We start from the raw sequence: 13097 nt of genomic DNA on the forward strand, positions 1-13097 counted from the left end.
TCACAAGTACAATCATAACTTCCATTACCAATGAATGGTTCACAAAATTCACGGGTGGGTTTAGTTAGCAGCTTAAAACCTAAAGTTTTTGGTTTGCTTCTGGTTTGCTCAGTCATAAATAATTCATCATATACGCTTTTTTAAATATCAGTTTTCCTCATGTGATGTTTAAAAAAAGAATGAATTAAGTAATTTGGTGGTAACTACGAGCATTACAGTCTCAAGTGAAGCTGACTGTGTTTTTTGTGTACAATAAATGGGGAGATATGGCTAATTTCAAAATGCATTTTTAGTTTGGAGAAAGAATGCTTTTTAGTGTTAAATTGTTGTAAAGATACAAATACCCTGTTTACCACCTAAAACTGTAAGTTTTCTTTATGCTAAAATACATAATTGCAATCATATTTGAGACCTTTAGATAGATGTACAATGCACAAAAACCCCAAACCCAAAAATATTAAACTATCATTAATGTGGTGGACAACTCTTCTTTGCCAACTGTCTGATTGAAATCTGGAATTTGCCTGGTTGGATTTATTATGAGTGGGACTGAATATTATTTATACTGCTGCAGAAGCACTTCAGACATCTATGTCCTTCATCCTCCAGATTTAGAAAAACTTCCAAAGCTTCAGAGTTTATTTTTCTACTTTTCCCGGTTGTCTTTTTTGTGACTGTGTGCCACCTATTTCTCTGAGGTTTTATGATTATGTATGCATGAAAATTTCTTAGCAGCACTAGGTCACTGTGGAGGGACCTGAAAGACCTTGCAGACAGCAAATCAGAATTTAGATGCAAACTGGTGGCAAAAAGCACAAATGAAAATGAATGAATGATATAAAGACATTATGTATTTAATGAATGAGTGTTGAAGCTGAATTTTACAGTTCAAGGACCACATGTTCTTAACAATATGTCTGTATCCAGAACTTTACACAAAGTACACAGATAAATCTGAGAGTGTGTCAGAAAATGTAGAAGGTCAAAATAAAAAAGGTTGTTTACAAATCTGTTCACACCGTCTGAGTTCAGAAGCTGAAAATATGTGAAACTATGTGTGAAATTTGGCAGAGAAAAAATTGTATTGGTGTGGCTGTAAACAACACACACCTAACAAAACCATTTCTGACATATTTTGGAGGTCAAAGAGTTTGGAAATTACTGCTTTTCAGCTTTCAGTTTATTTTACATTTTGTATTTTTGGCAAAACCGTCAAGAGAATAAAATAAAGGTTGAAAGTGCATATTATCATCTTAATCACACCCATGGCTCAAAATTATTTTGTTTCCTTCTAAATAGGAGGAACAGTTTTGATTCTTCTGATTTCATTTTAAACACCTTGCTGTTGCTGAAAATATCTTACTACCAAAATAAGTAGACACTAACTGATTTTAGTGGCGTTGCCATGGGCTTCCCAGCTGGGTGTAGGTCATGTTTTAAGAGTTTTAACAGGCTCACAGGCATAAAAGTCAACATGTCATATGAAAATTTTAAGGCTTAATTATGTTTTTTGTTAAAAAATGTCATCTTAATTACAACAGTTTTGAATGTTGGTCAATTTTCTAGAAAACAAATACAGGAATAGTACTTAGACACAAATGAAAGCGGATGCAACTCTACCTCCAGATTAATTTGTCCTGGTTACACACACATAAATCCAAACCAAAGAAATAAGCAACGTTTGTGTAAGAATAGAAATTCTTTTACATTGAACAAATATTACACAGAATACACTTGTGCCTGTAATCACATGGTATTAGCAGAGTGATTACTCCGACATCATCTCTGGCTTTGAAAGCGCAGTTTAGGCGGTTTACTCACAGAACGACACTGATTAATGAAGCCCATCATCTGTCGCAGCTCGGCAGCAATTGCTTTAGCGTTCGGAAGGAGGGAGACTCTGCCAAACAGACAGCTGCGTATGTTGCTGATGTACGCAGTTGAGCTTCACAGCTGGTGACAAAGACACAAATACACATAAACACACAGTTTGGGTGCACATGTGGAGGGTACATCTTCATCTTCATCTTCTTCGTCTCTCTGGCTCTTGATCAACCTGCTTCTCTTTCAAACACAAACATCAATTTGTGCCATCTGCATGTTTTTGCTCCTTTAATTTACGTAAAATATTCATATATTCAAGGATTTCCCCCAGTTTAAACTTTGGGGAAAACCCCAGGCCAGGTTACCAAGATAGCACTTAGTGAGTTTATTTTAATCAGTTTAATCCCATCCACCCCTCCTGATTAGGTTCCTCATCCTCTAACCATTGTTTTAAAGTTAAAATATCTCACTTTTAAGGAAATCATATAGCTTTCCCTTCATATTTTTTGAATTTCTAATAACACAATCCTACTCCTTTTTACAGAATAACATTTGGCACTGGGGGAGATAAAAGCTTTGCATGAATTTGAGGCCTTTGATCTGTGTATTTGCTGCCTCCTGCTGGGCTGTGACACTGTTTTCCTTTTGGCTTTGTTGCACTGCATATTTCATGGTTTGTTTAAAGAATTTAACGCTTTTTACCATCTGATTCACAAGCAGCCTTCTTACAGGTTGCTTTAAAAGACATACTCCTCAGGCTGATTTTAGTGCCTGTTTTTCCACACATCTAATTAACGGATATTTGGGATTTCTTTTTCTCCACAAGTGCTGTTTTAGTTGGCAATGATATGTGCAGCCTGACGCTGTTTCGTTGATCTTAAATGGAGCCTTAGTTTTCTAGATTGGCTCTTCATTGGTGTTGTAGAGTATTAAATGGATCATAAAAACTGAATCAGTGTGAAAAATCTGTTTAACACTGGGACAAATGTTTGTTCAGCAGCACTAAGTCCTGGGAACTGTTATAAATAACCACACATTTCCTAATTCAATTATTCATCCTTCAAATTGTGAGAAACAAATTGTTCATACACATGCCACAACTAATGTAGCCAAGTTTGCTTCTCTTTTTCTATTTGCATTGTAGTTTTTTTTTATTTTATTTTTTACTTAACTGGGCTTTTTCTCCCGTTTAGGTGTCTGAGTCTCTGGTTTTGCGAAACGGTGATTTCCTTGTGCGAGACTCCCTGACCAATATCGGTGATTATGTTTTGACCTGTCGATGGGACAATGAGGTGCTCCACTTTAAGATCAGCAAAGTTCTGGTGAAATCAAATGAGACCAAGGTACGTCAACTTCTCTTAGAGCAGGGATCTTTGAGCAAGAAAATATAAAGCAGTCAATGTGAAAATCTGAGATACTTTTTGTTACGTAAAATATGATAAGAATTTCTTTGATATCTTTCTTAATTTTATTACATTTTGAAAAACAAAGATCAGTGGGAAAAATGTTTAAAGAGACAATGAGGATGTAAAAATCTGATCTGGTGTATATGGCAACCAGTTGTAGTGAATTTCTATTCCTGCATACAGACAATATAATCAACTTGAATGGAAATGTTTGAAAATGAGGGAAGTTTAGGGACCTGCCTTTGTGGTTCCGTGCAGAACCCAGAGAAAAGAAAAACAAACACTTATTTTATGGTCACAGCACACTCGACACAGTCAGACTCAGCAGAAGCTCCAGATCAAAGAAATCTGCCACCTCCTGGGTTTAAGTTGCTCATCAGGAAAACTACACTTGTAACTAATAGCATTAATGATGCATTTGTTCTCATCTGTTGGGAGTTTGCCCAGTGAGTCATTGTGTTCAACTTTGATATTATGTGACTATTTTATTAGCAACAGGCTGCCACATGTTAGGTCTGTCCTAAATTATCAAACTTCACCTTGTTTAACTGGTTACTTTAGCAACGACACAAGAGTTCTGCATTTTAAGCTGAATTAGAAAGTTTTTCTTTGCCAAGACAATAAATATTTCACTTTTCATTTGATATTTTTGTGTTTGTTGTCTTGTTGTCTCTGCTAACATGGTGCAGGTGTACTAAGCTGACCAGCTGCGATCCTGCTTACTCTTTCTTTTATGTGTGTTTACCAGCTATGAGATCATTCCAGTGCTTTTATTGGGGGATCAAGAGAAACCGCAGATATTTTACTCACTTCATAAATAATAGAACAGAATAGAATAAATGTTCTAAGCAAGCGTTCAAAACAAAACCTTCCTTCCTCGTCTTCCTCAGGTGCAGTACATGTTGGAATCAGACAGCTTCGACTCTGTTCAGGAGCTTGTACGCTTTTACGTGGGCCAACGCAAAGCCGTCTCGCAGTCCAGCGGCGCCCACATCTACTGTCCCGTCAGCAGGACTCTACCTCTGCGCTACTTGGAGGCGACCTTCGCCCTGTCCAACAGCAAGCACAGTTCCGCCTACTCGCCGTCCAGCCAGAGGGGGGCGTACATCAAGCGACGAAGTGTCACCATGACGGACGGGCTGACGACAGAAAAGATGATGCCTCACAGGTGAGGAGAGCGCTGACGCCGATGCTCTCTGACAGTCTTCTCTCCTTTGCAGCTTTGTGAAAAATGTTATTGATTTTTTTATGTTGCATACATAATCAGTGATTCAGACAGCCCCAGTCCAGTTGAGACACCGTTGGCCCCACCTGAGCCAGAGCCGGAGCCTGTGTCCGAATGCAGGTTGTGTTTATGTGTGTGACAACAATGGTGTTGCTCTGGTTCCCTCCACACTCCTAGAGCCCCTTCACTTCACAGACACCTGTAGTACTTCCCTTTGTGATGAGAACTGTTCACTTCTGCACCCAGTGAAGCAAGTTTTAAACGGCATGGAGCCGTTTAAAACTTGATGAATCTACCAATGAGGAGCAGACAAGATACCAAAGTTTTGTGACATTGTAACCTTAACTTCAAGATACTTTATTTAGAATATATTTAATGCCCAATTATGAAATGGAGTAAAAACAAAACATGGTTAAAATTTATTACTAACTTATGTGACAAGTGTAGTGTGCATTTGTTTTAAGCCTCTATGAGACGATACTCTGAAACCACCTTACCTGCAAATGTCTGCACGCTTTGTATGACCTAGAAACTAAAATCTTTGCCCAATCTTCTTTTCAAAAGAACTTTGACTCAATCAGATTGGATGGAGAGCTTGTCTGGACCATCATTTGGTCCACACAAATGGACTAAATTCATTTTGGACTTTGACTATGCTGGTCCAACACATGAGTTTGCTTTGGTTCTCCCGAGTCTCAAATGTTAATCCTTGATTTTTCTTCAAGCGTCTTACTACCAATCCTGATCAGTAAAGCATCACCACAGTGTGATGCAGCAATTGTTTTGCTTTAGGGGTGATATGCTTAGGATGACGTCCAGTTTTGGTGATCTAAGGCATGTGAGCCAAAAGATTTGACCTTGATCTCATCTGACTGTCATGTCATCTTCTGCATGTTTGCAGAGTCCCACACATCGCCTGAGGGAAACTACAAGCAGGAGTAATTATGGGTTTATTCTTGCTAGTCTTCCATGAACTTTAGATTTGTGGAGTTCATTTGTGCTAATTATCATTTTGTCAGATGCTCTTGTCTAAGCTGTGTAACTCTGCAGCTCCTCCAGAGTTAAAATTGGCCTCTTGGCTCCATCTTCTCAGGGTGGATGGCTTTTAGGAGATCTTGGGCACTTCAGAAGACATTTGTTTGCACTTGATTTTATTTTGGTCTATCAGAGTAAAAGAGGTTGAAAATAAATGCAAACCAGACTTTTAAATTTTTTATAAAAAAGAAAAATTGTATTGCTTTTAATGGTGGTGAATCTCAGATATTGATTATTTTCTCCTGTTTTAAAATCAAATTCATGTCTGCTTCTGCCTTGTTGTAGTTCATAAATAACAGAAATGCAGTTTTATTGCGACCGTTTCACAAACTAAATCATTCCTTCTTCCCTCACCCTGTAAGAAAGAATATTTACATCCGTAACAAGATGGCTCCTATTATATAACGCAAGCTTTAAAATGCCGTTTGCAGCCCATCAACCATTCACCATCACAAAGACGCAATGCGCAATTGTGCGATGAGTATGGACCAGATTCAGGAGTACCGCTGCCCCTTGTCGCCTGTCGGGGAAACCCCACTGTCTCCTGCGTATAGTGCTGGTAAGTGACAGACTCCGACACATAAATAATACATTGCCATCACACAGGCGCCTTCTGCAGAGAGTTGAAGGCTCGTCTCTCTTTTTATCCAGTCACCAGGCAGAGAGCCCACTCAGGCGGACGGGCCCTGGCTGTCGTCCCTCCCTCCCCCGTGATGCGCCGTTCCAGCGACCCTCAGCTCAGCCCCTTGGACGGCAGCGCTCCCACAGAATATCCCATGCAAACGTCTCAGTCGGTACACTCCTCGCCTGCCCATCATTCCGCCTATCGATCGCAGTCGTTGGAGACGGCTGGAAGTTACTGTGACCTCAGACCCTGCGGGCCACCCAAACCCCCAACTAAGAGCTACGTAGAGCGACTGCGAGTAGAAGAGTTGAGGAAAGGTGAAGGCAGAGAAGGAGACGGGACATCTGTTGCCCCGTTGGTGGAGTCGACCTCCTTGTTCAGGCCATCCAGGTACATCCAGGAGGAAGTTTAGGGTTAACAGGCAAAATCTATAGATGTTGTCTTTCTTAAAAAGATGAACTCAGTATGAACAAATGTGGGCTTTGAAAAACAACCAAATATGTGTGTTTTCTGTTGTAAAATAGTACAAAAATAGATCTCTTCAAAAAAACAAACAAAAAAAAAAATATATATATATATATATATATATATACTGTATATATATGTGCTGATTGTGTTTTAAATAATGGCCAAAGAACAACATAGCTCATATATTTGCACAAGTGAATTAGTCACATAGTTTCTTCAGCTGTCATCTTTTTTGTCAGACTATCAGTTATTTATCTTAAATTATTTAGAGATTTTTTTATACATTTAAAACTAAACATGACAGCAATTGAGCAGGCAGCAAACCTGCATGTCTGTAACTCTGCTAAATTACCCTAAAATCTGAGCAACACTCTGGGTATATGGGTGATTATTACATATAAATACTGATTTTCATTAGAATAAAGAAGTAAAATCCAAGACTAACTAACCTCTCTCCACATTACTTAATATAATTATATGACACATTCTTACTAGATACTTAAGAAGACAAAGCTTGTGTTTTCTTTTTATAATGCTTATAAAAAGAGAGAATCATTGTTCATAGCTTGTTCCTGAAATCAGTGCAAACATGCAGTGTTGTGTTTTTAAAAATTTCAGGTGACCTTTGAGTGATATGTAGAACTAAGCAAAAACTGGTAATACTTACCTCTTCTTCACTCAGTGACAGCTTCAATACTCATGAGTATGTGTTTGTGCATTTAATGATTATAACAGACAACATTTTTGAGATTTCCATTTATCTAGTGGTCACTACAGTCATGCTAAAAATGTCCTGAAACACTATCATGGAAGACATTTAAAGATGCGTATGAACACATGTTCTTTAACATACAAAAGGCTGCATTTGTATATTAAAAATAAGTTTTGACAAATAGACTTGCGGCATTTAATATTGATGGTTCTGTTGCTAAACCTTGTCTTAGCTCGTAGTTTAATGTGTCAGTGCATACCGTACGGACAAAAGCTACTTTCCAAAAAAAATACTCAAAATTTATCTTTCAGTGATCTATTTTTTTTTATATATTTGGAACAGATTAACTCTGTAAAGATCTGGACCCATTCAAAGCTGAACAGCTTTATGGGTCAGAAAATTGTGTAACCTACGTTTCTCCACATTTTTGCAGCAGCATTTACTGTCATGGTCCATTATTTCCTATATCTCTGAAACACTCCCTCTGCAGGTATGAGTCTAATCTACTTCCTGCTGAAAATAAGCCTCTGGAGATGTCAGTCCTGAAGAGAGTCAAAGAGCTGCTGGGTGAAGTCGATGCCAGTACCGCAGCTAAACACATCACACTCGGCGACTGTAAGGTATGTGTACACATTCAAGCAGTTTGCACACACACACACACACACATACTGACACAAGCTTGCATGCGTAATTATAGGTGCAAAGAGAAACAAGCTCACTGTAGCTGGCATGACAGAAAACATAAATATTATAATATATGTATATTTATTTCTCTGGTTCAGGTTGCTAGAATATTAGGTGTAACAACAGAGATGCAAAGGATGATGGGAGTGTCCTCAGGGTTGGAGTTATTGACTTTACCACATGGGCATCAGCTGAGACTTGACCTGCTGGAGAGGTACAAATACATTTCTTTACATGTGGAGAAAGTTAAACGGAAACAGTTTTGAAATGTTGTATAAGTATTTGAAACATGGCATAATCTTCAGTTTTTTACATTAGAACCTTATTTTTATTTTTTCAGGTTCTACACCATGTCTATCATGATGGCCGTGGACCTCCTTGGCTGTACAGGAAGTACAGAGGAGAGAGCGGCCCTGCTCCATAAGACCATCCAGTTAGCAGCAGAATTGAAAAGTAACCTGGGAAACATGTTTGGTTTTGCGGCTGTGATGAGAGCCCTGGAGATGCCACAGGTCAGTCATCTATCACCATCACTAGTGAGGATACCAAGGAATTTCATTTTGGCAGAAAGTCCAGCATGGTCTTGATTTCTTTTTGTCATTCGTTTGCTTCAGATTTCCCGCCTGGAACAGACATGGGTGACTTTACGCCAGAGACATACAGAGGGCGCTATTCTGTACGAGAAGAAACTCAAACCATTCTTGAAAAACATGAATGATGGCAAAGGTGAGCTGCTAGCCAGTAGCTGTTTGGTTAGTTAACATGAGTATCATCTCATGTTTATTTTCTCAACTGAACTCCAACCCTGTCTTTTTCCTCCAGAGTCCAGTGTCATGTCCAGCACCTCCTTCCCCCACATCCTCCCAGTCCTGTCTCTACTGGAGAGAGGCGCTGCCGTCGGGGAGGTGCTCGAACCCTGGGAAAGCTCCGAGGCGGGCGTGGACGTGGTCATGCACCACCTAGAGGCTGCACGTACCATTGCACATCACGGGGACATCTACAAAACAACTGCTGAGACCAGGCTGCAGGGTGAGACGTCCACGTTAACCTCAGGAAGACTGATTGCAGCTCTGTGATGATCACTGTGTGGTCAAAACTAAGAAACCGCCTTGTGGTTTTATGTGAATTAGATGCTTATTTTTCTGAACACTTTAGGTAAATAAGCTGGGTCACAGCACCACTAATCTGGTGTATCGACCCCATGCATATGGTTACTATGTTTGGTTCATTGATCCAAATAATGTGCTTTTGGATTCGTGTTTGATGCCATTACTGCCTTATTGAACAGCCTGTCAATAGCTTTTAGCTAACACCTACAGTTTGTATTATAACCACCAATCGATCACCGTGACCCTTTTATCATTGAGGGTGAATCCAATCATTAACATGTTTAACTTTAAACCCTTGCTATGTTTGGAAATATTTTTCTTTTGTAGGTGGTTATGACTTTAAAAGTTTATTGTTATTTTTATCATTGTCAGTATTCATGTTCTTAATTATCCTTACTGGCCACATTTTGGTGAAATATATCTAACAAGTGGGAGACTACTAGCATATAAGTTATTACTGTGACATCACAAGCTCTATATAACCTTTTGCAAATTAGACTTTAAGTGAATTCAGTTGATTTAAATACTGTCAGTTGCATCTAAATACATCTTAATGTTCTTTCAGGAGCTTGACACACAAAACAGGTTTCATCCAAATTCAGTGACAGCATTTTTTGTGATTAGTGGCATCTCTTGTAAAAATGTGAAAAATTACTTAAAGTATATTAATCTTTTATTGGAGTATCATCTCATTCTTGCATCAAATGCACACTTATCTTTTTACTGTCACACTTTGTTCAGATCATCAGTTTTATATCAGACAGAATTAATGAAAAAATACATAAAATACCATTTTAAAATGTTGATTTTGTTTATCAAACTCATTGAGCCTATAAATGACTCATTTCCGAGGTCATACAAGAGCGCAGAATAACATCTAAAACACAGCAGGTCTCACTGGTATCAATCAGTGTTTGTGATTCAACAACAAGAGAGAAACTGGGCAAAAATCGCTTCCATGTGTTTAAAGGGGAAAACCACAGCTGAGCAAAAAGAACCCAATGAGCCAACTTATATTTGTCAGACTGTATCTGATTTATCTCTAAAACCAAGAAAGTCTGACCGCTAGTTCATGGCTTTAGGCTCTAGATGTTTTAGGTCATAACAGAACAATAATACAGAGCAAGTTTTTGAATTGCTCATGAACGCAAAATGGAAATTTTGAAGTGGTTTTATCAAAGTCTAGACTTAAATGTGATGGAGATATTGTGATTCGACAAGGCTGGCTTTGGGTGTTTTTTCAATTTAATAAATGAAATCTCCGTTGGAAAACTGCCTTTTTGTATTTACTCTGGATATATTTGGTGTTACATTTTGTTTGAACTAAAATATTTAGATGTGACAAAAAAGCATAAACAGAAGAAATCTGTCAGATAACAGGAAAATTTATTACTTCTTCTGTCCTAATTAAGCATGTCAAACTATCAAGGCTTCCTTTGCAAATTTTTGCAATTTTACTTATTAAATTAGGCCTTAAACAAATTAGAATAGAGATGTTTCCTCTGTATTTACAAAGATTATTAACCTATGTGACCATCTCAACAAGGAGATTTTAATGGTGTCCTTCCCCAGAGCGCTTTCACTAAAAAAGATACATCAATTCCCTTGTTTGTTCTCCCTATGGTTGTTCTTTCCCTGCTTCTTTTGATGCAGAACTTTGATTATTGTACAAAACAATCAAGAGTATCTTTCTGTTTAGCTCTGTTTCTCTTTAAATACCATAGTTACAATGACATCTTTATTGAATACCCTTATCACTTCTCCTTTTCAGGACTCCAGGAGCAAGCCGAGATACACGAGGTCTTCCAGACTGAGTTTCAGATGCGTCTGCTGTGGGGCAGCCGCGGGTCTGAGGGCAACCAGTCGGAGCGCTACGAGAAGTTTGACAAAGTTCTCACAGCTTTGTCGCACAAACTGGAGCCTCCTGTGCGCCACAGCGAGCTATAGCATCAGCCCAGAAACTCCAGATCGCCAAAACAACTTGTTGCACTTACCACTCCCAGTGGTATGGTTTTATTTTGTGCCGGAAGTGGGGATGATGATGTGAAAGAAGCAGAAATGAATGAGGAGGCAGCTAAAAGTGCACGAGGAGATTTCTTTACTTAGAACAAGTGTGGCACTCACTGTGGAAATGAAAAAAAAAATCATGTGTACCTCCCTGTGGACTAACCTGCTAAAATATTTAAATCTGAGGGAAAAGCTGTTCGATGGGAACATGTGTACGGTGGGCTCTGAGGGCCAAGTGAAGCTGTGAAATTTGGCTTCGCTCCAGTAAAACTCAAACCTACGACTGCTGTCACAAACTATAGCCAAGATAACTGTAACGTTTTACATAGCTCTCGAGATGTTTAGTCTTTGTGAGTATGCGTGCATCGATAAGCCTACTCCTCCATTTTTGTTTCTGCTGTTTTATTTATTTGTTTTTTCTAAAATAATATCAAAACACTGTGGCCACTTCTAAGTGAAACTCATGAATCTCTCAGTGCTAATCACGAAGCTAACAAGACCTTATTTTATATGGATCACGCAATCCCATCTAGTCCTATTAAAAATATATCAGGCATGCATTATAAATGCAGAGAAAGTGCAAGTCCATCTCAGCAAATAAATTAATTTGTTTTTGTAATCCAGTTCAAAAAGTGACAGACTTTGGATCCAAATATGGCAAGAAAAGGTTAAGTGGGAGGAAAATGTATAAGAAAAAAGAAGACAAGCTGCAGGGATTTTGGAGTTGGATGTAATCTGTGACTGGAGTGAGTCTTTCTTTTCAGATCATAGTTTCTCAATAAGCACACAATGATGGGCAAAGTGTGTCTTGAGAAGGTTGCTGAACAAAACGATGTGGCCCACAAACTGCAGCATTCAGATGTGGTATTTTCTCCTAGGGGAAACTTTTACGCTGCCTTGAACTTGGTGATGCAATTTTCCTGCAGTTGTGCGGTCCAAATGCATTTAGTGCTTTAGATACATGCGCAGTTATAATAGTCCATCCTCAACATGTTATGGTGGTAATCAGATTTTGCTGATTAACCTTTCCCTCAAACACTGGATTATGATACAATGTCACTTTTTGAGTAAAATTACAAAAATAAATTCATCTTAAGATAATATTGTATTTTACAGAGATGCAACTGTATGTCATGTTTAATTTATGTTTAGCTTGAATGATGGCTGTATGTTTTTCAATTTATGTTTCAACAATAGAGCTAAAGTAATTGGAACAACATCTGTTTTATTTTCAAGTATTTTTGCTGTAAACTGGTCTGAGAAGGCTGTCGGCGTCTCTCAGAGCTATGCAATCGTTTCAGCTGGGAACTCTCAAGATACTTAAGGGATTTTACTTTTCAAATAGGTAATTGGAGATATCATGTGAGATATCAAATCAACTTTTTCCTGAAAATGTTCCATCTACCCCCACAGTTGTGCATTTGAACTTTTCTGTGGATGTTGGATCTATGATCTATTCTGGAGAGTTGGTGCCATGTGCCACTTCCAACAGGAGAGGGCGCACTTTAGTCAGCAAAAAAAAAGAAAAAAGGAATAAAGACATTACACAGAGGCAGGAAGAAATTACACAGATCTTGCTTGTTTTGTGACCAAGATGATACCTACTGGTTTAGGTTTCACTGACATGATGATGATGTGAAGTGCTTTTATTTGTATGAAGTAAGCAAAAAAAAAAAAAAAGTCAAGAAATGATTCAGGACTGATCTCATGTTTTTTTTTCTTTTTCTTTTTTGTACTGTACATAATAATTCACTTTTTTTCAAATAAAACAAATGCTTGTGTGGATGCGTTTGATTCCTTTAAGAAAAACAATAAAATGCAAACATCAATACAGTCAGTTATTCTAAACATTTCCTTCATATTCTAATCTGATGTCTGACTCTGATGTCTGTTATTTTGTTGTCACAAATCTAACAGTATCTTAGTGAAAACATTTTTGAGGTAGTCCATTGCTGTCTATGTCCTCATTACTTAACATGGTAAAGGTGTATAAAACATCTGT

General features: G+C 38.2%; 1 protein-coding gene across 4 annotated transcripts in view; it reads left to right on the forward strand.

Annotated features, from left to right (window-relative positions):
• sh2d3ca (SH2 domain containing 3Ca) overlaps positions 1 to 12775 on the forward strand; it is a 57329-nt gene extending 44554 nt beyond the window's left edge. For 3 of the 4 annotated variants that reach the window (XM_028026234.1, XM_028026233.1, XM_028026236.1), the window contains 11 exons: positions 3018 to 3167; positions 4121 to 4398; positions 4498 to 4575; positions 5922 to 6049; positions 6142 to 6505; positions 7786 to 7915; positions 8078 to 8193; positions 8320 to 8491; positions 8594 to 8705; positions 8802 to 9008; positions 10860 to 12775. In XM_028026234.1, the coding sequence (XP_027882035.1) occupies positions 3018 to 3167; positions 4121 to 4398; positions 4498 to 4575; positions 5922 to 6049; positions 6142 to 6505; positions 7786 to 7915; positions 8078 to 8193; positions 8320 to 8491; positions 8594 to 8705; positions 8802 to 9008; positions 10860 to 11035 (1911 nt within the window). In that variant the 3' untranslated portion in view covers positions 11036 to 12775. The remainder of the gene's footprint in view (positions 1 to 3017; positions 3168 to 4120; positions 4399 to 4497; positions 4576 to 5921; positions 6050 to 6141; positions 6506 to 7785; positions 7916 to 8077; positions 8194 to 8319; positions 8492 to 8593; positions 8706 to 8801; positions 9009 to 10859) is intronic. The other variant, XM_028026235.1, reaches the window with a different exon arrangement.
• Positions 12776 to 13097: the final 322 nt, after the last annotated feature.

This window comes from Xiphophorus couchianus, chromosome 8, assembly GCF_001444195.1.
Source record: "Xiphophorus couchianus chromosome 8, X_couchianus-1.0, whole genome shotgun sequence".
NCBI classification, from domain to species: Eukaryota; Metazoa; Chordata; class Actinopteri; order Cyprinodontiformes; family Poeciliidae; genus Xiphophorus; species Xiphophorus couchianus.